At 46.1% G+C, this 24131-nt stretch overlaps 1 protein-coding gene across 1 annotated transcript in view; it reads left to right on the top strand.

Moving 5' to 3' along the window:
- Nucleotides 1-24131, top strand: part of LOC115109656 (cortactin-binding protein 2) — a 64366-nt gene that overhangs the window by 30163 nt on the left and 10072 nt on the right. The window contains 10 exon segments of the mRNA XM_029634855.2: nt 4332-4559; nt 9636-10963; nt 10965-11077; nt 13345-13551; nt 14359-14458; nt 16595-16745; nt 17800-18030; nt 21763-21880; nt 23498-23770; nt 23773-23796. Of these exon segments, the coding sequence (XP_029490715.2) occupies nt 4332-4559; nt 9636-10963; nt 10965-11077; nt 13345-13551; nt 14359-14458; nt 16595-16745; nt 17800-18030; nt 21763-21880; nt 23498-23770; nt 23773-23796 (2773 nt within the window).

Consider the following 24131-nt stretch of genomic DNA (forward strand, 5'->3'; position numbering starts at 1 on the left):
TCTCTTCTAAATCAAAGGAATACGCGAAGCAAGAATATGTTAGCTACATGAAGTAGCTAAGAGAAAACATTAAGTGTATATAAAGATTATAGGGTGCCCTTAGGAACAATTGTCAACACTTTGGTTTCTACTCTGTCACAATAACTCCTCCCTGGCATTTTCATTTGTAATGTCAAAACACTGCATTTAAAGTACCCAATATTATATTCTAACTATAGAATTAGAATAATCATTATATTTCCATGATTCCAACAGTTCACCCAAGCGTTATGCTCTAAATCACAAGTCAAATTGCAATTGCAAGGTTTGGTTCAAAATAAGGCCTAGATTGTTTCGTGCAGCCCTGCGTGGGAATTATCTCAATGAGCGCAGGGAAATGCAGACGTTTATTAAAATGCTGAAAAGTATTTTTGAGATATTTTGTCCATATCGCCCAGCCCTAAGTCAGTCTCCTAATAATCCTATGTTGAGACAGTATAAACGTCTGTCTGTCTGTGTCTGTGTGTGAGGCGGGGGTCTGTGTATGGTAGATCCCCTGTAATTAGGGATGATATTTGTGAAAGCCCAGTGGAGAAGACCAGATGTCTGTGACCTCACTGCACCCTCCACATCCATACTGATTTACACATTAGGGAAAAGATCAGATGGGTATCAGATATGCAAAAGATCTGAATTGGGATGCCTTTGTAAATGCAGCCACACACACACACACACTTCAATGTCCCACACCCAACTCTCTCTCGCTTGCTCTCCCCTCTTTCTTTCTTATTCCTCTCTCATCCATACTCTCTCGCTCTCGCTCTCTCCCTTTCTGTGGTATGTTCACAGTTAACGGTCAGAGTAATGGGAGCTACCTTTGAATGTTTGGGGATCGCCATCAATCTCTACCCTCTGTGTGTGTGCTCATGCGTGCATGTGTAGCAAGGCTATGCAGTAGTTTGTTTATGTGTGTTCAAAGTATTCCTATTTAATGCACGTGTGCGTTCTGTGAATTTCATCTCCTTCTTTGGCGAAGCATCGGCCACAAGAGCACAGTAGCTAGCCACCCCCCAGGAACACATTCTGTGTCTGTTCTCTCACTTCTCTTTGTGTGTGTGTCTCTCTCTCTCTCTCTCTGTTTCTCACTCCCCTTCTGCTTGATTTCAAGACCAACTGTCATAAATTATTCCTTTTTCTTTGTGCACACAGAACTCAATGTCCTGAACATTGAACACTGTGAATGTAGCACTGTAACACTGTAGAGGTAGCTTCATGTTCAGCCCTAGCCTATGGGAGATACCCTTTTCCTCTGAACAATGAAGGAATGTAGGGTTTCAGCTTCTCTCCAGGAATGTACAGTCGTGATTCGTCCTTAAAACTGTCCGCGTTTTACTATTTAGTTCCTTAACCAAGGGGTTTGGTTTGAAGTGGTTTATGACCTGTGATCCTTTGGTCACTGGCTCGTGAGCTCAACGATCGTGTGGTCAATTATTACATGGTCAATGGTGTCCACAGTTGCCCGAAGGCCTAGATGATAATAATGGCTACAGTAGCTTAGCGTAGCTGCATTGGCTAACTGACACTTACTCATACTGGAACGAATTGCAAAAATCGCTGAAGTTGGAGACTTATCTCCCTCACCAACTTCAAACATCTGCTATCTGAGCAGCTAACCGATCGCTGCAGCTGTACATAGTCTATTGTTAAATAGCCCACCCATTTTCACCTACCTCATCCCCATACTGTTTTTATTTATTTACTTTTCTGCTCTTTTGCACACCAATATCTCTACCTGTACATGACCATCTGATCATTTATCACTCGTGTTAATCTGCAAAATTGTAATTATTCGCCTACCTCCTCATGCCTTTTGCACACAATGTATATAGACTCCCCTTTTTTTTCTACTGTGTTATTGACTTGTTAATTATTTACTCCATGTGTAACTCTGTGTTGCCTGTTCACACTGCTATGCTTTATCTTGGCCAGGTCGCAGTTGCAAATGAGAACTTGTTCTCAACTAGCCTACCTGGTTAAATAAAGGTGAAAAAAATAAATAATAATAATAAATAAAAATAGTAGTGCCTCATTCACCCACCGGTGCTCTTATGCCCAATAAAGACTCTTGCCTGATACCAAATCATGCCGGTGCATTAAAAAGTACTTAGGAGCCTGGGAATCTATCCCCAGTTATTGTCTTCCCATTGTCTTATCTACGGTGGGGCAAAAAAGTATTTAGTCAGCCACCATGTGCAAGTTCTCCCACTTAGAAAGATGAGAGGCCTGTAATTTTCATCATAGGTACACTTCAACTATGACAGACAAAATGAGAAAAAAAATCCAGAAAATCACATTGTAGGATTTTTTATTTATTTATTTGCAAAAATAAAATTAGTATTTGGTCAACAAAAGTTTATCTCAATACTTTGTTATATACCCTTTGTTGGCAATGACAGAGGTCAAACATTTTCTGTAAGTCATCACAAGGTTTTCACACATTGTTGCTGGTATTTTGGCCCATTCCTCCATGCAGATCTCCTCTAGAGCAGTGATGTTTTGGGGCTGTTGCTGGGCAACACGGACTTTCAACTCCCTCCAAAGATTTTCTATGGGGTTGAGATCTGGAGACTGGCTAGGCCACTCCAGGACCTTGAAATGATTCTTACGAAGCCACTCCTTCGTTGCCCGGGCGGTGTGTTTGGGATCATTGTCATGCTGAAAGACCCAGCCACGTTTCTTCTTCAATGCCCTTGCTGATGGAAGGAGGTTTTCACTCAAAATCTCACGATACATGGCTCCATTCATTCTTTCCTTTACACGGATCAGTCGTCCTGGTCCCTTTGCAGAAAAACAGCCCCAAAGCATGATGTTTCCACCCCCATGCTTCACAGTAGGTATGGTGTTCTTTGGATGCATCTCAGCATTCTTTGTCCTCCAAACACGACAAGTTGAGTTTCTACCAAAAAGTAATATTTTGGTTTCATCTGACCATATGACATTCTCCCAATCTTCTTCTGGATCATCCAAATGCTCTCTAGCAAACTTCAGACGGGCCTGGACATGTACTGGCTTAAGCAGGGGGACACGTCTGGCACTGCAGGATTTGAGTCACTGGCGGCGTAGTGTGTTACTGATGGTAGGCTTTGTTACTTTGGTCCCAGCTCTCTGCAGGTCATTCACTAGGTCCCCCCGTGTTGTTCTGGGATTTTTGCTCACCGTTCTTGTGATCATTTTGACCCCACGGGGGTGAGATCTTGCGTGGAGCCCCAGATCGAGGGAGATTATCAGTGGTCTTGTATGTCTTCCATATCCTAATAATTGCTCCCACAGTTGATTTCTTCAAACCAAGCTGCTTACCTTTTGCAGATTCAGTCTTCCCAGCCTGGTGCAGGTCTACAATTTTGTTTCTGGTGTCCTTTGACAGCTCTTTGGTCTTGGCCATAGTGGAGTTTGGAGTGTGACTGTTTGAAGTTGTAGACAGGTGTCTTTTATACTGATAACAAGTTCAAACAGGTGCCATTAATACAGGTAACGAGTGGAGGACAGAGGGGCCTCTTAAAGAAGAAATGACAGGTCTGTGAGAGCCAGAAATCTTGCTTGTTTGTAGGTGACCAAATACTTATTTTCCACCATAATTTGCAAATAATTGATTAAAAATCCTACAATGTGATTGTCTGGATTTTTTGTCTCATTTTGTCTGTCATAGTTGAAGTGTACCTATGATGAAAATTACAGGCCTCTCATCTTTTTAAGTGGGAGAACTTGCACAATTAGTGGCTGACTAAATACTTTTTTTGCCCCACTGTATCTGCCCGTCTGTGTTACAACATCCCAGAATATTACTAACAGATTAAACACACCATTTCCCCTGCCTCTCGACTCCCAATGTAATCTAACAGACATCATGGCTCCTCTAGCAGTGAGTGGTTGGACAGGAGAGTGGAGCTTAGGAATTGGCCCACGCCAGAGAGGGCACAGTGGGCACAGCATGACCGTCTGGACTTGCCTTTCCCACGACCCGCTGGGCTGAGCTAAGGCTGGCCAGAGTGCAAGTGAAGGAGCTGAGACTGGTTCCCATCAATAACATGTATATGGGTCTAGGACAGGGGTGGACAGTTCTTAACTTGAAGAGACCCTGCGTGTGCAGGCAATTAGTAACACTTAGGACCACAGACATGCTAATCAATCCACTCGTATAGTAATCGTCAAATGTGTACCTAGCTAATGCCCTTCGGCTTTTTAAGAATCGATTGGTTGTACAAATCAAATGGTCATAGACAGAGGAATGACAGAATTCCATCAATCTGTCTCTCTCTCTCTCTTATTTATTTATTTATTCTATCTCTCCGTAGGCGCGGCGGAAGGAGGTGTTCCTGCAGGAGCGTTACGGCCACTTCAGTCTGACCGACCCCTTCCTGGCCCTGCAGAGGGACTTTGACTGTGTCCCGGGGGGGGACAAGGAGCGCCGGCCTGTGGGCTCCAGCCCCATCGCAGTCCTGGAGGCTGTCATGGCCCACTGCAGGAAGATGCAGGAGAGGATGTCAGCTGAGCTGGAAGCTGCCGAGAGCAGGCAAAAGAGGGTAGGTTATGGGAGGCTATGTGTAGACAATACTATAATATGATAACTGTGTGTGTGAGATGCATTTGAAGTTGCTTTGCCATATTTGGTTAATGTCAAGTGTGTGAATGTGCGTGTGTGAGTCGGAGAGCAAGTGTATGTATCTGCTGTACATCTTACTGTCCCTGGACTATGTAGGACTACCTGTCTGATTTAAGTCCACCGTGGCCAGATGTGTTCCGTCTCCGTCCTGTTTCCCCTCTGTGTGCTATTCCAGCAGAGGTAGTGGGTGAGGGATGGAGTGGTTGAGCGTAAGGGTGTGTGTATGGGAGGTTGGCAGGGCGAGTGTGAGGGGAATGGTGTGCGTGGCAGTGTATAATTGTCTATGGTTAGATAGAATGTTGGTGTGTGGAATGGGGCTTGCCTGGGAGGAAGGCGGGGGGTGTATGTGAGAGAACTGCTCTCCTTGTCCTGCTCCTGAACCCTTCCACCAGTCACAGAGCCAGCGGAGACCCGAGATTCTCTCCAACCGGGCTTGTGTGGCTGGGGAGACATCTCTGTTAGCCAGCACTGTGCTGTGGGCTCCAGATAAGCAGTGAGACACAGCCAGCCAGCCAGCCAGGGGATGATGCGGAGAGAATGGAAGAAGGGGGGAAGGTATAGTAAGAGAGAGGTGATTGAGGAGTATTTAGAGGATCCAGTTCCGTACTAGCTAATTCCATTGCAAAACGTTTTGCTACGGTGTGCCCTACTCGACATGACCCAGCTGTTTGCGTTTAGCCACTGAGACACAATGAAACCTGCAGCCGCTCCAATGTCACTACAGCAGCACAGCATGGAGTCCAAAACACTAGAAGCTCTTGGCTCATTTTCCCAATATCCCCTCCCTCCCACTCCTGGAGTAAACCACCTCCCCCAACCTTCTGCCTTTGTCACGGTGACAGGCCACACGATTGTCTGGATGAAGCTAGCCTTTTCATCTGCCACAAACCAGAACATGACAACGACGAGAACGCCAAACAAATCGTTAGCGCTGGTCTGTGAAAAAGAACATACTGGAACATAAACAAATACATGAGAAACAACTTTGAAAAAAAAATCCTATCCCGTGTTCACGCCGACCCCCATACAAAGTCACGTTTCTCTGAGTCAGCTTCTTGAAATATGAATGGGTTTTAAAAGCCAGCTGAAAGGCCTGGTGCCATTCATCCGTGTGTAACACTCCGCTCACCTGCCTGGCAGAGTGCAACTGTGTGTGTGTGTGTGTGTGTGTGTGTGTGTGTGTACTGGCATAATGCATTATGAATGAGTCATTAGGAACAGGGCAGGGTCCTTACTGACTTGTGTTGCCAGTGAGGTGTACACGCCGAGTGGACAAAGCATGTAAATCAAATGGTCCTTTAGGGAGAATATAGACTCCACTCTAACAAGACCCGCACCCTAAATTGGAGAAATTAGTGTTTCCTCATGGCAACAGATCTCACCGTAGTACAAACGGCACAGTGGGAAGTGCTTCATTTCAGTCGGATGTCATTCTGTTGCTATTCAAGCTTCATGTCGTAGGAGCTACTCGCCCTCTTAGGAGTAACGTAACAGGGACTCAGTCGATCAGTCCGAGATGTGTGCTCGTTCCTGTGAGGATTTACAAGGGGTCGTGTTTGGGGGTGGGGGTGGGTAGCAGGCAGGCGTAGTGGATATCAGCCTCATTGTTTGGGCTCGTTAGAGCAGCGGGGCAGGCAATCGCCCGGAAAGCCCAGTTAAGCCTGTACCCTCGCTGCCAACGCACAGCTAACAATAGCAGCCACGCTCCAGATATAGTCGCCCGGGGTTGACAAGTCATCGAAATTCAATCAGATGTTTGAAACGTTAGATTCCATCGTCCATTTTTCCCCCCCGTGTGAGCGCCGTTCTTCCAATAACTGCTCCGTCGTGTGTGTGTGTGTGTGTGCTATTTTGCATATTGACTGTTTCTGTGTAAATTAGGTATTTTGCTTTTTGAATTATGATTAAATCAATATTCTAAAATGGAGGACTGTTATTGCTGAATTCAAACGGGTCTGTTTTGTATTCTGTGGTCTTTTAGGGGAGAGACCGACAATACTGAGGTCATTTAAACATGACTATTTTCCACTGTTGTGTGAACATGGAGAGGAGGAAATGTTCCTCATTCTTGTTCAGTTAGTTGAGCGCTACTATTCACCTTGTCCTTTTGAACATACAATGTCAGCTTGCAATTATTGCCAAGTGGTGTTTCCTGAAAGGTTTGTAGCTTTTCAAGATCATCGTAATTCCATTGTAGGCGTTGTCGTGTTTTCAAGTCTTTGGTTATCAGACCAGGTAGGTTCAGGAAATAGTTTCAACAAACGCAAGGAGCCTAGAGAGCACCTCCACAGTTCATAAAGGGAGCATATTGATTTCAGTGTGTTGGCAGCTGAGCTCTCCACTCTGGGCGTGATTTGAGGGAGGTGCTTGTGTATGTGTGTGTGTGTGTGTGTGTGTGAGTAAGGAGGGAGCAAAGTGAATGTACGTACGCCCTTGTGTATTGGATTAACGTTAAGGTGATGTGTGTGTGTGTGACGCAAGGTCTACGTGGTATATGTGACGTGCCGCAGATCTACTGTATGTCATGTGGCGGCGTGAGTGTGACATGCTGTACACCGAGCAAACAAATCAACACCTACTCAGATCTACTGTATGTCATGTGGCGGCGTGAGTGTGACATGCTGTACACCGAGCAAACAAATCAACACCTACTCAGATCTACTGTATGTCATGTGGCGGCGTGAGTGTGACATGCTGTACACCGAGCAAACAAATCAACACCTACTCAGATCTACTGTATGTCATGTGGCGGCGTGAGTGTGACATGCTGTACACCGAGCAAACAAATCAACACCTACTCAGATCTACTGTATGTCATGTGGCGGCGTGAGTGTGACATGCTGTACACCGAGCAAACAAATCAACACCTACTCAGATCTACTGTATGTCATGTGGCGGCGTGAGTGTGACATGCTGTACACCGAGCAAACAAATCAACACCTACTCATATCTACTGTATGTCATGTGGCGGCGTGAGTGTGACATGCTGTACACCGAGCAAACAAATCAACACCTACTCAGATCTACTGTATGTCATGTGGCGGCGTGAGTGTGACATGCTGTACACCGAGCAAACAAATCAACACCTACTCAGATCTACTGTATGTCATGTGGCGGCGTGAGTGTGACATGCTGTACACCGAGCAAACAAATCAACACCTACTCAGATCTACTGTATGTCATGTGGCGGCGTGAGTGTGACATGCTGTACACCGAGCAAACAAATCAACACCTACTCAGATCTACTGTATGTCATGTGGCGGCGTGAGTGTGACATGCTGTACACCGAGCAAACAAATCAACACCTACTCAGATCTACTGTATGTCATGTGGCGGCGTGAGTGTGACATGCTGTACACCGAGCAAACAAATCAACACCTACTCAGATCTACTGTATGTCATGTGGCGGCGTGAGTGTGACATGCTGTACACCGAGCAAACAAATCAACACCTACTCAGATCTACTGTATGTCATGTGGCGGCGTGAGTGTGACATGCTGTACACCGAGCAAACAAATCAACACCTATTCAGATCTACTGTATGTCATGTGGCGGCGTGAGTGTGACATGCTGTACACCGAGCAAACAAATCAACACCTACTCAGATCTACTGTATGTCATGTGGCGGCGTGAGTGTGACATGCTGTACACCGAGCAAACAAATCAACACCTACTCAGATCTACTGTATGTCATGTGGCGGCGTGAGTGTGACATGCTGTACACCGAGCAAACAAATCAACACCTACTCAGATCTACTGTATGTCATGTGGCGGCGTGAGTGTGACATGCTGTACACCGAGCAAACAAATCAACACCTACTCAGATCTACTGTATGTCATGTGGCGGCGTGAGTGTGACATGCTGTACACCGAGCAAACAAATCAACACCTACTCAGATCTACTGTATGTCATGTGGCGGCGTGAGTGTGACATGCTGTACACCGAGCAAACAAATCAACACCTACTCAGATCTACTGTATGTCATGTGGCGGCGTGAGTGTGACATGCTGTACACCGAGCAAACAAATCAACACCTACTCAGATCTACTGTATGTCATGTGGCGGCGTGAGTGTGACATGCTGTACACCGAGCAAACAAATCAACACCTACTCAGATCTACTGTATGTCATGTGGCGGCGTGAGTGTGACATGCTGTACACCGAGCAAACAAATCAACACCTACTCAGATCTACTGTATGTCATGTGGCGGCGTGAGTGTGACATGCTGTACACCGAGCAAACAAATCAACACCTACTCGTTCCGTGACACAGACCGACCAGGTTAAAGCTATGATCCCTTTATTGATGCCACTTGTTAAAAATGACTTTTTAAGCCACGAGAAGATTTATACATGCGTGTGTGTGCCATTCAGAGGGTGAATGGGCAAGACAAAAGGTTTAAGTGCCTTTGAACGGTGTATGGTAGTAGGTGCCAGGCGCACCGGTTTGTGTCAACAACTGCAACCCTGCTGGGTTTTTCACACTCAACAGTTTCCTGTTGTGTATCAAGAATGGTCCACCACCCCAAAGGACATCCAGCCAACTTAACACAACTGTAGGAAGCATTGGAGTCAACATGGGCCGCTTTCGACACCTTGTAGAGTCCACGCCTCGACGAATTAAGACTGTTCTGAGGGGGGGAGGGGGGGGGATGCAACTCAATATTAGGAAGGTGTTCCCAATGTTTGCTATACTCCGTGTATGTTTTGCAAAAGATATACCAGATGTGGGTAGTAGATATGTGTGCTTGATATCTGTGTAGTTTGGTGTAGGTGTGATCTGACCGTGTGTGTATGTTGTTACGCAATTGTGTGAGTGTGTGTGCAGATAACGTGTGTGATTTGAGTTTCCATGTTTGAGATCATTTGTACAGTTTGTGTTTGGGATATCGGTGTGTTGTTCGGTCTGTGTGTCTGACAATACAGTGCGTGTGTGTGTGTGTTTTTTTTCTAAACGACATCTCCCCTGACTGGCTTGTGGTCTCTGTCTCTCAGCTGCAGCTGGAGAAACTGCAACTGCAGAGTCTGGAGCAGGAGCACCGTAAACTAACCGCCCAGCTGAAGGACGAGCGGGAGAAGAACAAGCACATCGTGATGATGCTGGTGCGGGAGTGCAAGCAGCTGGCCACGCGCGTGGTGGAGGAGTCGCAGCGCTTCGATGAGATCTCCGCCCGGCTGGACGACGAGGGCCGCTCGGCCGGGCGGCTGCAGGAGGAGCTGACGGCAGAGAGGCAACGCGGACAACAGCTGGAGGCCAAGATGGAGAAGCAACTGTCAGAGTTGGACACGGAGCGTGAGCAGCTGCGTGCCAGGCTGGGCCGAGAGGAGACTGAGAGCCTGAGCCTGCGCCGGCTGGTAGAGCAGCTCAGGACTGAACGGGACGGTCAAGATGTTGAAGACTGTAAGGATGATAGAAGGGTCTCGGCCCAACTGGGTGCTGCTGCCGTGGATCCCACCGCTGCCACCAACACGCCACCACCCAAACCTACGGTCTCTGTTGCCGTGGCCACGGACCCCGTCATATCCCGGACGGCCTCCTGCCAAACAGATCTGTCCCCTCCAGAGGCCGAGGGGCAGAAGAAGCCAAGCCCCCTCACCATCCCTGTCAAACCCACTCCCACCAACTACGCAGGCCTCAGCCTGCCCAAGACGCCCAGCGCAGGCCGGGGGCTGGTCCATAGTAGCGCAGGGGGACTTCCTCAAACGGGGGAGAACGGAGCAGAGGGCCAGACGCCCCACGGGGGACTTCACTCCCCAGCCCCCACTCCAGCGCTGCCCACGGGGGTGAGCCCTCGCGTCCAGGCTGCCCGCTACAAGTTCCAGGAGCAGGACCAAAACGGCACGGCCTCCCACAGCAGCCCGCCGTCCCGCGACCTCTCCCCCACCAACCGCGACAATTTTGCCGCCAAGCAGCAGGCGCGCCACACCGTCACGCAGGTCCTCTCACGTTTCACCAGCCCCCCAGCAGGGGGCCCCAGCGCCCTCCGTCCCGGCCTGCCCCACTCCACCTCGGAGGGGGGCCCCTTCCCCGGCCGACTGGGCCACCCCATCGGCCTCAAGTCCCCCACCGTGGCCAGGATCGACCGGGGCAACCCGCCCCCCATCCCGCCCAAAAAGCCGGGCCTCTCCCAGACCCCATCCCCTCCTCACCCACCCATCAAAGTGGTGGGGGACGGCAGCCGCTCCCCCGGGGTGGGGTTAAAACCCGCCACGCCCCAGCTGCCGCCCAAACCCGCCCTGGACCTGGTCCCAGCCCTGACAGCGTCTCAGGTGGGTGCCTGCCCCCCCGCGAGGGGGCCGCACCAGGCCGCATGTGCAGAGTGCCCCCACCAGCGCTGCCATCACTGTCAGTAGCCCCTCCATAAACCCCTCCTCCTCCGCTAGCGCTCCATCCCGTAGCCCCCGTGCCCCAGGCAGCCCCCTGGCAACAGCATCAGGTAAAGGGGCACCACGCTCCCCCTACCGCTCTCCCCCTACTGCCTCTACCTCTCCGCTCCAACTATCTTTCCAATGCTAGGCTAGCCTAGCTTAGCGTAGTGTTCAGGATATAGGGAACCTGCTTTAACCACAGGAGTCCAGAGGAGAACACAACAGAGCAGGGTCAGTCAAGTTCAGCTCTCGTCCCTCCCTGGCCCTAAACCATTGCTTGAGACCTGATCTCTCTGTACGCATACTTAATTCTCTTCCCCCTCCTTCAGGAGCCTGTCGTCTCCCTGCTTCTCCATAGACCTATTCTGACACGTTATCCCCTAGCTAGCAGCTGTAAACAGACCAGTGGCAGGCTAATATCATGTGCCTGGATAAAGGGTCAGATGCTAGGCTAGCTTTCTCCGGCTGTAGGAACTAGGAGCGTTACTCCACTGTTCTTGAGGTTTTGAGGTTAGTTTTCCCTGTTCAAATAGGGTGTGTAGGGTTCCTATGAGTAACCCTCCTCTCTGAAGCTGATGCCAGTGGCTGCTCTCTCCCCTCATCCCCTTCATCGTCCACTAGCATGATACCTGTGACCCTTGACCCTTCTTCCTCTTCATCACTACCCCCTCCCTGCACACTTCCTGTCTGCACATTTCCTGTTTTCCCTTCACTAACCCCTCCCACTGACCATTCCATTTCCCTTCCTGTGTCAACTTGCACTCTGTTTTGATGTACCTATTATGTATGTTGACAGTCCTATGAATGTTGATGCTGTTGTGCTTAAACTACTACTTCTTGTTTATACTGCAACGTGTGTTTATTGTCGCAATTGGTTGAAAAAAGGTTTTCCACAACCATTTTCCAAGCAATCAAGTGGAGAAGTTGCGTGATGCAAGTCCTGTTTTTTTTGTCTTTTTAGTTTTTAATGTCAATGTGAGAGAAGTGTTTCGCACTACACTGACCGAAACAAACTAGTAATGGTGCTCGTTAGTTCTTCGGATTTCGCCGTTTTCTTTTGACATTTGCAGTATTCTATGCCCCACATTACTTCATGAAGTGATACATTTGCTTTTTAGGTTAATGGTCCTGTTGTCAGATTCCAGTCCCAAAGTTGTTTTGTTTATCCAAGTCAAGTTTGTCTCAATGTTTCAATATGCCGAGGAAATTGTATAATTTCCAAAACGCACTTCTATTAAGACTAGATCACTATACAACGTCTGACTCCACAGCGGTGAGACAGACTTTATTTTTGACTCAGAAGACCAAACTAACCAGCCGATGTAATATCACCAGTAGTGGTGTGGTCTCTGTTACCCGTCGACATGGAAACGGTGACTGCTGATTTACTTACCCCCCCTCCCCTCCTCCCTCTCCTTTTCAGTCTATCAGACAGGGGTGTTCCCGGAAAGGTCTTCAGCTCGCTTTGCTCCACCCACTTTTTTTGAACCTGTTTGTCCTGAGGAGTGTCAAATAACCCACGGTGTCCCTTTTTTGAACCTGTTTGTCCTGAGGAGTGTCAAATAACCCACGGTGTCCCTTTTTTGAACCTGTTTGTCCTGAGGAGTGTCAAATAACCCACGGTGTCCCTTTTTTGAACCGGTTTGTCCTGAGGAGTGTCAAATAACCCACGGTGTCCCTTTTTGTAGCGTTGTAGCTAACAACGGCCTTTACCTTCCCTCCCACCCCGTCTATAGAGCAGAGTTTTTAGCATTTTTTACAGCACAGTAGATTACAGCTGAATAATATTAGGCCTATGCTGTTGAGTTGCAAATTAAAAGTAGGCTATTGGCTTTCCTTTCTTTCTTGTCCTTTACTGAATCGTGTTATGGTTTCTTCTTTACATGTTTCTTTGCTCACACACATCCTGCTTAAGTAACATTGTCGTCGACATACTAAACGGTTTGTGCATGGATGGGGTCGGTGTGTTGATTGACCATTAAATACACGCGTGAATGGGGATTGTTGTGGTTGGTTGTGCGGCTGGATGGATGGATGATGGTTGAGTTGACAAAAAATGCCCTCCATCCTACACCTGGGTTCCATGACTTGTCCACCTGTTCTGAAAGGCAACTTATTCTATGTCGTTGCTTACGAGGGCATATGTAGCAAAGGGAACAAACTCTTTAAATTCACTCGGTTGTCAATAGACTCATGCTTTCTCGTTTGAGCTGTAACTACACTAGTCATTGTGTCGTGGAACTCCCAGGTGTCGTCCCTCCCCCTCTTCTCCCAGCCCCTCTCTATCAGCTTTCCTGCCATGTTAAACCTTGTGTCCCCTTTAACTCCCATTTAGGCTGGTGTCCCTCCATAGTCCCCTCGCTAACCTGCGGTGGGCCCGTTGCCCTGGACGACGGGCGCCCCCTGCTCCTCCAAGCTGCTTCCCAGGGAAATGTCACTTTATTGTCAATGCTGCTTAACCAAGATCCAACGGATAATATTAGTCACCTTGAAGACCACCCAACCTCTGCCTTGTTTTCTGCTGCTCAGACCGGACACACAGGTACAGTCATCACATTTTGTTGGTCACACGCGCCGAGTACAACAGGTGTAGACTTTACCGTGAAATGCTTACTTACGAGCCCGTTCCCAACAATGGAGAGTTAAAAAAGTAAGACAAGTATTTGCTAAAAAAAAAGAAAAAAGAAAGTTACACTATTAAAATGACAATAACGAGGCTATATACAAGGAGTACCAGTGCCGAGTCGATGTGCAGCGTTACGAGGTAGAGGTAATTACGGTATGTACATGTAAGTGGAGGCAACTAGGCAATCAGGATAGGTAATAAAACACAAAGCTGCAGCATATGTGAAAGTGGGTCTGTGTGTGTGTGTGACGTCAATATGCATGTTTGTGTGTGTGTCATTGTAGTATGTGTGAGTGTATGGGTAGTCTAGTGAGTGCATAGAGTCGGTGCAAAACATATATGATACACACCTGAAGATGTCCAACTCCATTGATTCATTTTAGTCAATACAGTTATTATAATTGATATGAAGCACAGAATTACTGCAGATAGACAACATGGGAATTGTGGCCTCGAGGGACAGCGATCCCTGCTCACTCATGTGTGTCAGAAAAAGCTCCTGCTGTTCCACTCTTAGGCGGTAGACACACACACAGACACACACACTACCTATTGCAGCCAAGATTTGAAGCCTTTCTTTCACGTTTGATAGTGTTCTGTCATTCAATGGTTGTTGATCCGTAAACAGTGGCAATGTGCAGAGGCACAAAGTAAAACCCTGTTTCATTTAAAGGAAAGAACTGAGGAAATAAATGTCTCTTTCTCTCCCCCACTCTCTCTCAGACTGTGTTAAGCTGCTGCTGACTTCAGGGGCGTCTGCTGATGTTTCTGATGAAAACGGATTTACACCTTTACACTTTGCCGCCGCGTTCGGACACCACAGGTTGGTGCACAACGCACACACCCCTATTCTTTACATCAACCTGTCTCTAAAAACAGTCACTGCTACATACTGCAACCCCTCAATATCTGGTTCCATATAGAGCCACTGCCAGTAACTGTCGGCTCAGTATCTGGCATGCGTACAAACTGACAGATATTGTGTCTCCATATGTATCACACACAGCAAACTGTCAAATTCTGCGCTAAGCGTGTGACATGTCATTGTGTTACTGTACATGTTAAATATAGTATCCTCTCAAATATAGTGTCGTCCGCGTTTGGATGGACTTGGTGGCTCAGAGTAAAAGTTGATCTAGGATCAGCTTACCTGCCCCGAATCCATAAAGGGAAATGTACGTTTCAACTTCATATTCATCATCTCCAGCACCACCCCAACGTCAACATATGTGACTAATGGTGCGTTTCTATGTTTTGTTGTAAAAAAAAAAGATGGAGGAAGATGACATCATCAACCAATTAGTAGACAAAACCCTACACATATTTGGTTATAATTACACGATGCACACCGATGTCATTCGAAACACGTATCTTCCTTACTGCGAAACATTACACTCAATTTTCACATATGTTGGGATGCTGCTGGAGGTGAATATGAAGTTGAACAATTTTGAAATGTGCCTTTAACCTCGACGGGATTGGTGTCCCCCCCCCTGCGGGATGGTTGCGCTAATGTGAATAGCATGAAGTTGTACGTAACAAAACAAAAAAATCCCAGGACACAGACATACCAATGGGCAGAAAGCTTATGTTCTTGATAATCTAACTGCACTGTCCAATTTACAGTAGCCATTACAGTGAAAGAATACCACGCTATTGTTTGAGGAGAGTGCACAATTAGGAACTTGATCATGTATTAATAAACCAAATAGGCACATTTGGGCAGTCTTGATACAACATTTTGAACAGATATGCAATGGTTCGTTGCTGCCATCTAGTGGCCAAAATGAGAATTTTGCCTGGGCTGTAATAATACATTATGGCCTTTCGCTTGCATTTCAAAGATGGTGGTAAAAAAAATATAAAATAAAGTTTTTTTTCTTTGTATTATCTTTTACTAGGTCTAATGTGTTATATTCTCCTACATTCATTTCACATTTCCACAAACCTCTAAGTGCTTCCTTTCAGATGGTATCCAGAATATGCATTTCTTTTGCTTCAGGTCCTGAGCTACAGGCAGTTAGTTGGGTATGTCATTTTAGGAGAAAATTGAAAAAAAAGGCTCCAATCCTTTAACAGGTTTAAGTTAGGGGTTTCCCACCCCTGGTCCAGGGGCAGTTGTAATCCTCTACCTCTATGGCGCCCCCCTGTGGACACCTGCAGAGTGACGTGAGACAGGAGCAGCTGGGGATGTCCTGTCCTTTATGTGAGCCATGCTGTGCTGGGCACACATCCAGCCCTGCCCTATACCATCCTCTGTTGAGTGTAGAGGCATCCTGAGTAAAGTAGCCCTTAGCCCTGACCTAGGAATGAACAGTGGTGGCTGGTTGGAGGCGGTATAGGAGGACGGGATAATTTTGAAGGGCTGGAATGGAATAATTGGAACGGTATCAAACATATGGAAGCCACGTTTGACTCCGTTCCATTTATTCCATTTCATCCATTACAATGAGCCCGTCCTCCTATAACTCCTCCTACCAGCCCCCACTGGAATGCATGTTACCAGTGCTGCAGTAAACGTTTTGAGACTGTGAAACACTACTCTGTGTGAGTGACTGTCAGCGTGCCGATCGGCTACCCCCACTATTAATACTACTGTTGTTGCCAATTACAACACTGCACATTCACCAGCTGGCCAGGGCTAATACGAACACGCACACACGAATGTGAACACACACTGACCTATGTCTGCAATACAGGAAAAGGATGACCGTTTGACAGCGTAGAAATGTTACCGTAACTTTTAAGTTTGACTTTTGAGTTTCACTACCTCTACGGGGCTGTTTCCCGGACAGAGTTGAATATAAATCAGGATGAAGATAATTCTACTTAAATGAATCCGTATAAAAAAAATCTGTTCTAGACTAGGGAGTCCCAGACTAAAATAAGGAGGATGCTTCAAAAACCACGAAACTGCCCCTGTGTGTGTAACCTGACCTCTTCTCGTGTGTATGTCCAGGTGTGTGGAGGCCCTGGTGTCTGGTGGGGCTGATGTGGATCATGGGGCTGTGGGTGGACAGACCCCTCTGTTTGTGGCCAGCGGAGCTGGCAGGCTGGACTGTACCAGAGCCCTGCTCAACGCCGGCGCAGACCGTTCACGATCCACCACCGTAAGTCCCCAACTGGCGCCAGATGTCCTCAACCGTGCCTCGTTGTCCTCCCCTGTCCTACATTTCTCTTATTTTCAGATGGTCCTTCACTGACCCTTATTGTCACACTCAGGACTGAGATCGTTTGACTTTTTACCCCCCCCAGTCAATCAAGATCACAGAAAGCTAATTCGGTTTTAATGTCTGCTAGACGAGTCGTGCAGTCAGTCCTTAGAACACATACGCTTCAAAACAGCAAGGGAATTAATTCACTTTTCACATTTGCATCACAACACATGGAGCTTCACAGGGCCTTTTAGTCAAATATTTGTTATTTTATTTAACCTTTATTTATGCAGGCAAGTCGGTTAAGAACACATTCTTATTTACAATGACGGCCTAGGAACAGTGGGTTAACTGCCTTGTTCAGGGGCGGAACGACAGATTTGAACCTTGTTAGCTCGGGGATTCGATCCAGCAACCTTTCGTTTACTGGGCCGACCTGCCAATCAGTGTTTCACTTATAGATGTCCTGTATCTAAAGCAGCCATACGGGATATTTATTTTAATTTTTTTATTTTACCTTTATTTAACCAGGCAAGTCAGTTAAGAACACATTCTTATTTTCAATGATGGCCTAGGAACAGTGGGTTAACTGCCTGTTCAGGGGCAGAGCGACAGATTTGTACCTTGTCAGCTCGGGGGTTTGAACTTGCAACCTTCCGGTTACTAGTCCAACTCTCTAACCAATAAGCTACCCTGCCGCCCCAAATATCATATGACCATTTTACTCACGGTATTGTTGTTGCCAATTATTCATGAATGTGTTTTGCTTAGTTGTGTATTTAGACAGCTATGTCTAAATGTCGTGGTGACGCCCCTCTGCGAATAGCCACCTGGGGCAACTGCGTACAAATGCAGCTCCACTGGGCTATTTTGGTCAACATCACATTTGCAGAAGTCATATCAACCAATATATCACAAAGTATTTCCAATGTTGTGTGTGCATTTTTAAATTGGAACAGCTTGGAGTGTATGCAGGTGGCTTATGTCTTTGTGTGTGTGTGATCCACAGGACAGCTGCACGGCTCTCCACGCAGCGGTTAGCTCGGGACATGTGGACACTCTGCGGCTTCTCCTCTGCCACCCTCCCCCTGACCACACACACCATGACCCTGACCACAACCATAGCTCTGACCGTAGCCCTAGTCCTGCCACGGTCCCGATCCTATCCAGCACCTTGCTGAACCAGGCAAACTGTGAGGGCTGGACCGCTGCACACATCGCTGCTGCCAGGGGCTTCAAGGTACTGGGACATGACTCGTGTACTGAAAAAGCCCACAGCAATGTAGTATGCACTGTATGTATGCACATAGACACATTGACCATATTTTTCAATTTTGTTAATTGGAGACAAACAAAAATGCACATGCTTACACATATAGTAGCTGTGCAGAATTCCCCCAATTTCAACCATATACGGCCTATTTGTGTTTTTTAAATTATATTGTTAGAATAATAATGTTTGAAAATATCTAATTTACAAATACACTTGCATGAAATGACCCTCTATCAAACCAGCATCTTTCAAAGGTACCGCCCCCTCACAATCTGCCTCCTAAGCTCCTGTATTTTTCACCATGGATTTCATGATTCTTTTTGCAAAGTCCTCTTTGCATATTCAACATTAGTTGGGAGACTATGTTTATAATCTAAACACGGTTCTCTAGAATTGACAAATGCACAAATCATTTACATTTTGTCCAAGATCAAAAGCCCTATTTATGAGATTGGGACGTTGCTTTTCGGGAGCGATTTCCATTGTAGTGAGTTACTTTGTGAACATTTGAATAAACTCTGAACTTTCTTAAACTGTACCAAAAAAAAGGAACACCCACCTGTGCAAAGAACGCTTCCTCCTCGGTCTTGTGGTATAAATATTGTCTTTATGCGTTTAACCCCCGTCCAAGGGTCGGTGTTGTAAACTATGTCGATCAGAATCCACATTTGACATTTTGAAGGGGACCGACATGTTTGAGCAGTCATAGCAGACGTTGGCGCGATTGTAAAATCAATTGGGGAAATTATCTTTGTACGAGCAAGAATTGGAATATGTATTGGTTCTCTCTTGAAATGTGAATCAATCCAGCAACAATTGTGCCAAGTTAATTTACACGTCACAAAAACCAGGGATTTAAATACTGGAAAGAAAGGAACCCTGCGGTGGGCGGGGTATGCATGTAGCACAGACACACAGACACGTACTGTGCCTTCTGAAAGTTTTCAGACCACTTTTTCCACATTTTGTTACCTTACAACCATATTCTAAAATTGATTAAATTGCCCCCCAATCTACATAAACAGTTTTTAGAAATGTTTGCTCATTTATATTTAAAAAAAAGAATAATAAATTAAATTACATTTACATAAGTATTCAGACTCGGTACTTTGTTGAAGCAGTTTTGGCAGCGATTACAGCATAGTCTTCTTGGGTATGACGCTACAAGTTTGGCACACCTGTCTTGTGCCTTTTTGCTGAGGAGTGGCTTCCGTCTAGCCTCTCTCCCATAAAGGCCTGATTGGTGGAGTGCTGCAGAGATGGTTGTCCTTCTGGAAGGTTCTCCCATCTCCACAGAGGAACTCTGGAGCTCTGTCGGGTTCTTGGTCACCTCCCTGACCAAGGCCCTTCTCCCCTCATTGCTCAGTTTGGCCATGCGGCCAGCTCTAGGAAGAGTCTTGGTGTTTCCAATTCAAGACCTCATGGCTTGTTTTTTGCTCTGACATGCACTGTCAACTGTGGGACCTGTCTTTCCAAATCATGTCCAATCAATTGACTTGACCACAGGTAGACTCCAATCAAGTTGTAGAAACATCAAGGATGATCAATGGAAACAGGATGCACCTGAGCTCAATTTAGAGTCTCATAGCAAAGGTTCTGAATACTTATGTAAATAGGATATTTCTGTTTTATTTGACTTTGTCATCATGGGGCATTGTGTGTCGATTGCTGATTTTTAGGCTGTAACGTAACAAAATGTGGAAACATTGAAAAGACTCTAAATTGAGCTCAGCAGTCTGAATACTTTCCCAAATGCTGTGTGTGTGTTTGTGTGTACAGTTGAAGTCGGAAGTCTACATACGCTTAGGTCATTAAAGTCATTCAAATTAGTTTTTCAACCACTCCACAAATTTCTTGTTAAGAAACTATAGTTTTGGCAAGTTGGTTAGGACATCTACTTTGTGCATGACACAAGTAATTGTTCCAACAATTGTTTACAGACAGATTATTTTACTTATAATTCACTGTATCACAATTCCAGTGGGTCAGAAGTTTACATACACTTGACTGTGCCTTTAAACAGAATGGACAATTCCAGAAAATTATGTCATGGCTTTAGAAGCTTCTGATAGGCTAATTGACATCATCATTTGAGTCAATTGGAGGTGTACCTGTGGATGTATTCCAAGGCCTACCTTCAAACTCAGTGTCTCTTTGCTTGACATCATGGGAATAGCCAAAGATAACAGCCAAGACCTTAGGAAAGAAATTGTAGACCTCCACAAGTCTGGTTCATCCTTGGGAGCACTTTCCAAACGCCTGAAGGTACCACATTCATCTGTACAAACAATAGTACGCAAGTATAAACACCATGGGACCATGCAGCCGTCATACCGCTCAGGAAGAAGACGCGTTCTGTATCCTAGAAATGAACGTACTCTGGTGTGAAAAGTGCAAATCAATCCCAGAACAATAGCAAAGGACCTTGTGAAGATGCTAGAGGAAACCGGTACAAAAGTATCTATATCCAGAGTAAAACGAGTCCTATATCGACATAACCTGAAAGGCCACTCAGCAAGGAAGAAGCCACCTCTCCAAAACTACCGTAAAAAAGCCAGACTACGGTTTGCAACTGCACATGGGGACAAAGATCGTACTATTTGGAGAAATCTCCTCTGGTCTGATGAAACAAAAATATAACTGTTTGGAGGAAAAAGGGGGAGGCTTGCAAGCCGAAGAACACCATCCCAACCTTGAAGCACGGGGGTGGCAGCATCATGTTGTGGGGGAGCTTTGCTACAGGAGGAACTGGTGCAATTCACAAAATAGATGACATCATGAGGGAGGAAAATTATGTGGATATATTGAAGTAATATTTCAAAACATCAGTCAGGAAGTTAAAGCTTGGTCGCAAATGGGTCTTCCAAATGGACAATGACCCCAAGCATACTTCCAAAGTCAAGTTATTGGAGTGGCCATCACAAAGCCCTGACCTCAATCCCATAGAACATTTGTGGGCAGAACTGAAAAGGCGTGTGTGAGCAAGGAGGCCTACAAACCTGACTCAGTTACACCAGCTCTGTCAGCAGGAATGGGCCAAAATTAACCCAACTTATTGCGGGAAGCTTGTGGAAGGCTACCTGAAACATTTGACCCAATTAAACAATTGAATGGCAATGCTACCAAACACTAATTGAGTGTTTTGTAAACTTCTGACCCACTGGGAATGTGATGAAATAAATAAAAGTTTAAATAAATAATTCTTTCTACTATTATTCTGACATTTCACGTTCTTAAAATAAAGTGGTGATCCTAACTGACCTAAGACCGGGAATTTTTACTAGGATTAAATGTCAGAAATGGTGAAAAACTGAGTTTAAATGCATTTGGCTAAGGTGTATGTTTTCTTCCGACTTCAACTGTGTGTGTGTGTGTGTGTGTGTGTGTGCGTGTATATATATATACACACATATATATATATATATATATATATGTGTGTGTAAACTTCTGACCCACTGGGAATGTGATGAAAGAAATCAAAGCTTAAATAAACCATTCTCTCTACTATTATTCTGACATTTCACATTCTTAAAATAAAGTGGTGATCCTAACTGCCCTAAGACGGGGCCTTTTTTTTACTCTGATTAAATGTCAGGAGTTGTGAAAAACTGAGTTCAAATGTATTTGGCTAAGGTGTATGTAAACTTCCGACTTCAACTGTGTGTGTAATATATATTATACTGTTTTGTGTGCTGTCAGGACTGCCTGGAGGTGCTGTGTAGCCACAGTGACCAGGACATAGAGAGGAGGGACAAGTGGAACCGCACCATCCATGACGTTGCCACCGACGACTGCAAAGACTTACTAGAGAACCTATGTGAGTACCAGCACCAGGGTGTGTGCACGCTTGTTTTTTTGTTCCAGCCTAGCACCTGATTCAACTGTGGCTCTTCTGTGTTTGAGTGCTCCATCCCCCTTTTCAGTCATGTGGAAATATGTAATTGGCTTCCATTACATGGGATCAAACATTGCAATAATACTGCACCGAATAAAAATATAAACGCAACATTCGCCCCCTAATCTATGGATTTTACTTGACTGAGAATACAGATATGCATCTGTTGATCACAGATACCTTAAATAAAAGGTAGGGGCTTTGATCAGAAAACCAGTCCGTATCTGTTGTGACCACCATTTTCATCATGCAGTGTGGCACATCTCCTTCTCTTAGAGTTGATCAGGTTGTTGTTTGTGGCCTGTGGAATTTTGTCCCACCCCACTCCTTTTCAATGGCTGTGCGAAGTTGCTGGATGTTGGCGGAAACTGTAACACACTGTCGTACATGTCAATCCAAAGCATCCCAAACATGCTCAATGGGTGACATGTCTGGTGAGTATGCAGGCTATGGAAGAGCTGGGACATTTTCAGGAATTGTGTACCGATCCTTGCGAAATGGGGCCGTGCAATATCATGCTAAAACATGAGGTGATGGCGGAGGATGAGTGGCACGACAATGGGCCTCAGGATCTCGTCTGGGTATCTCTGTGCATTCAAATTGACATTGATGAAATGCAATGCAATTGTCCATAAATTATGCCTTCCCGTACCATAACCCCACTGTCACAATGGGGCACTGTCCACAACGCTGACATCTGCAAACCACTCGCCCACACTACGCCAACTGCCCAGTACAGTTGAAATCAGGATTCATCCGTGAAGAGCACACTTCTTCAGCATGCCAGTGGCAATCGAAGGTGAGCATTTGCTCACTGAAGTTGATTATGACTGCCGAACTGCAGGTGAAGACCCTGGTGAGGATGACAAGCACTCAGATGAGATTCCCTGAGACCCCCTAACCCCTTTTTCTCCCCAATTTTGTAGTATCCAATTGTCTCATCGCTGCAACTCTTGTACGGACTCGGGAGAGGCGAAGGTAGAAGAGCTGTGCGTCCTCCGAAACACAACCCATCCAAGCCGCACTGCTTGACACAATGCCCACTACTGCCAAATTCTCTAAAACTACGTTGGAGGCGGCTTATGGAGAAAAATTAACATTAGATCCACTGGCAACAGCTCTAGTGGACTTTCCTGCAGTCAGCATGCCAATTGCACGCTCCCTCACCTTAGATATCTGTTGCATTGTGTTGTGACACAACTGCACTTTTACAGTGGCCTTTTATTGTCCCCAGTACAAGGTGCACCTGTGTTAATGATCATGCCATTTAATCAGCTTCTTGATATGCCACACCTGTCAGGTGGATGGATTATCATGGCAAAGGAGAAATGCTCACTAACAGGGATGTGAACAAATTTGTACGTGTGGAACATTTCTGCGATCCTTGGTTTCAGCTCACGAAACATGGGACCAACACTTTACATGTTGCATTTTTCTATTTCTGTTCAGTGTAAAACTAATTCTCTCTCTCTGCCTCCCCTCTCCCTCTCTCTTTTTTGTTATTTTATGCACCCCTCCCTCCCTCCCTCCCTCCCTCAGACTCCTACAGGGTGTTAGTGTGTGTCCAGTCCAGTGGCTCAGGAGAGCCCATGTGTCCAGTGGAGGTGTTGAAGGATGGGGTGTGTGTGAGCGTGCTGGGGGGTGTTTGTATTCACCGGGCTACGCGCTGGGCCGACCTGAACTACGCCCTGGGCCAAGCCTTGACCTCTCACCTCCAGCTGCTCTGTGGCGACACCAACACACACACACACCAACACACAAACCAGCCCACCAGAGATGACACACACCAACACACACACCTGGGACTGACCCCGCTAGCATGGCCTCCATCCTCATAGGTAAGGAGCTGTAATGGTTGTTGTTCAATTGATTTACTAGTTAGCTTATAATAAATACCGATATGACTTTAACACCTTGACATTGCCTTAGCTAGTGGTACGTTTACCGAAGTGTAGCCTAGCCTGCTGTCTCTAAAGGATATCCCAAACAGAGAGCATACACTTGGTGAGCAGGGCCTTGTCTGTTTTTTTTAAGCCAAATCTCCCAACCTGAGCCAAGTTTACAGAGGTGTTGCGGCCTATTTTGTGCGACACTGCAACATGTTCCAAACAGCTGCTACCTCTGAACGCCTCCCGACCTCACCTGCATTGCTTGCTGTTTGGGGTTTTAGGCT

Source organism: Oncorhynchus nerka, linkage group LG25 (genome assembly GCF_034236695.1).
Source record: "Oncorhynchus nerka isolate Pitt River linkage group LG25, Oner_Uvic_2.0, whole genome shotgun sequence".
Lineage (NCBI taxonomy): Eukaryota > Metazoa > Chordata > Actinopteri > Salmoniformes > Salmonidae > Oncorhynchus > Oncorhynchus nerka.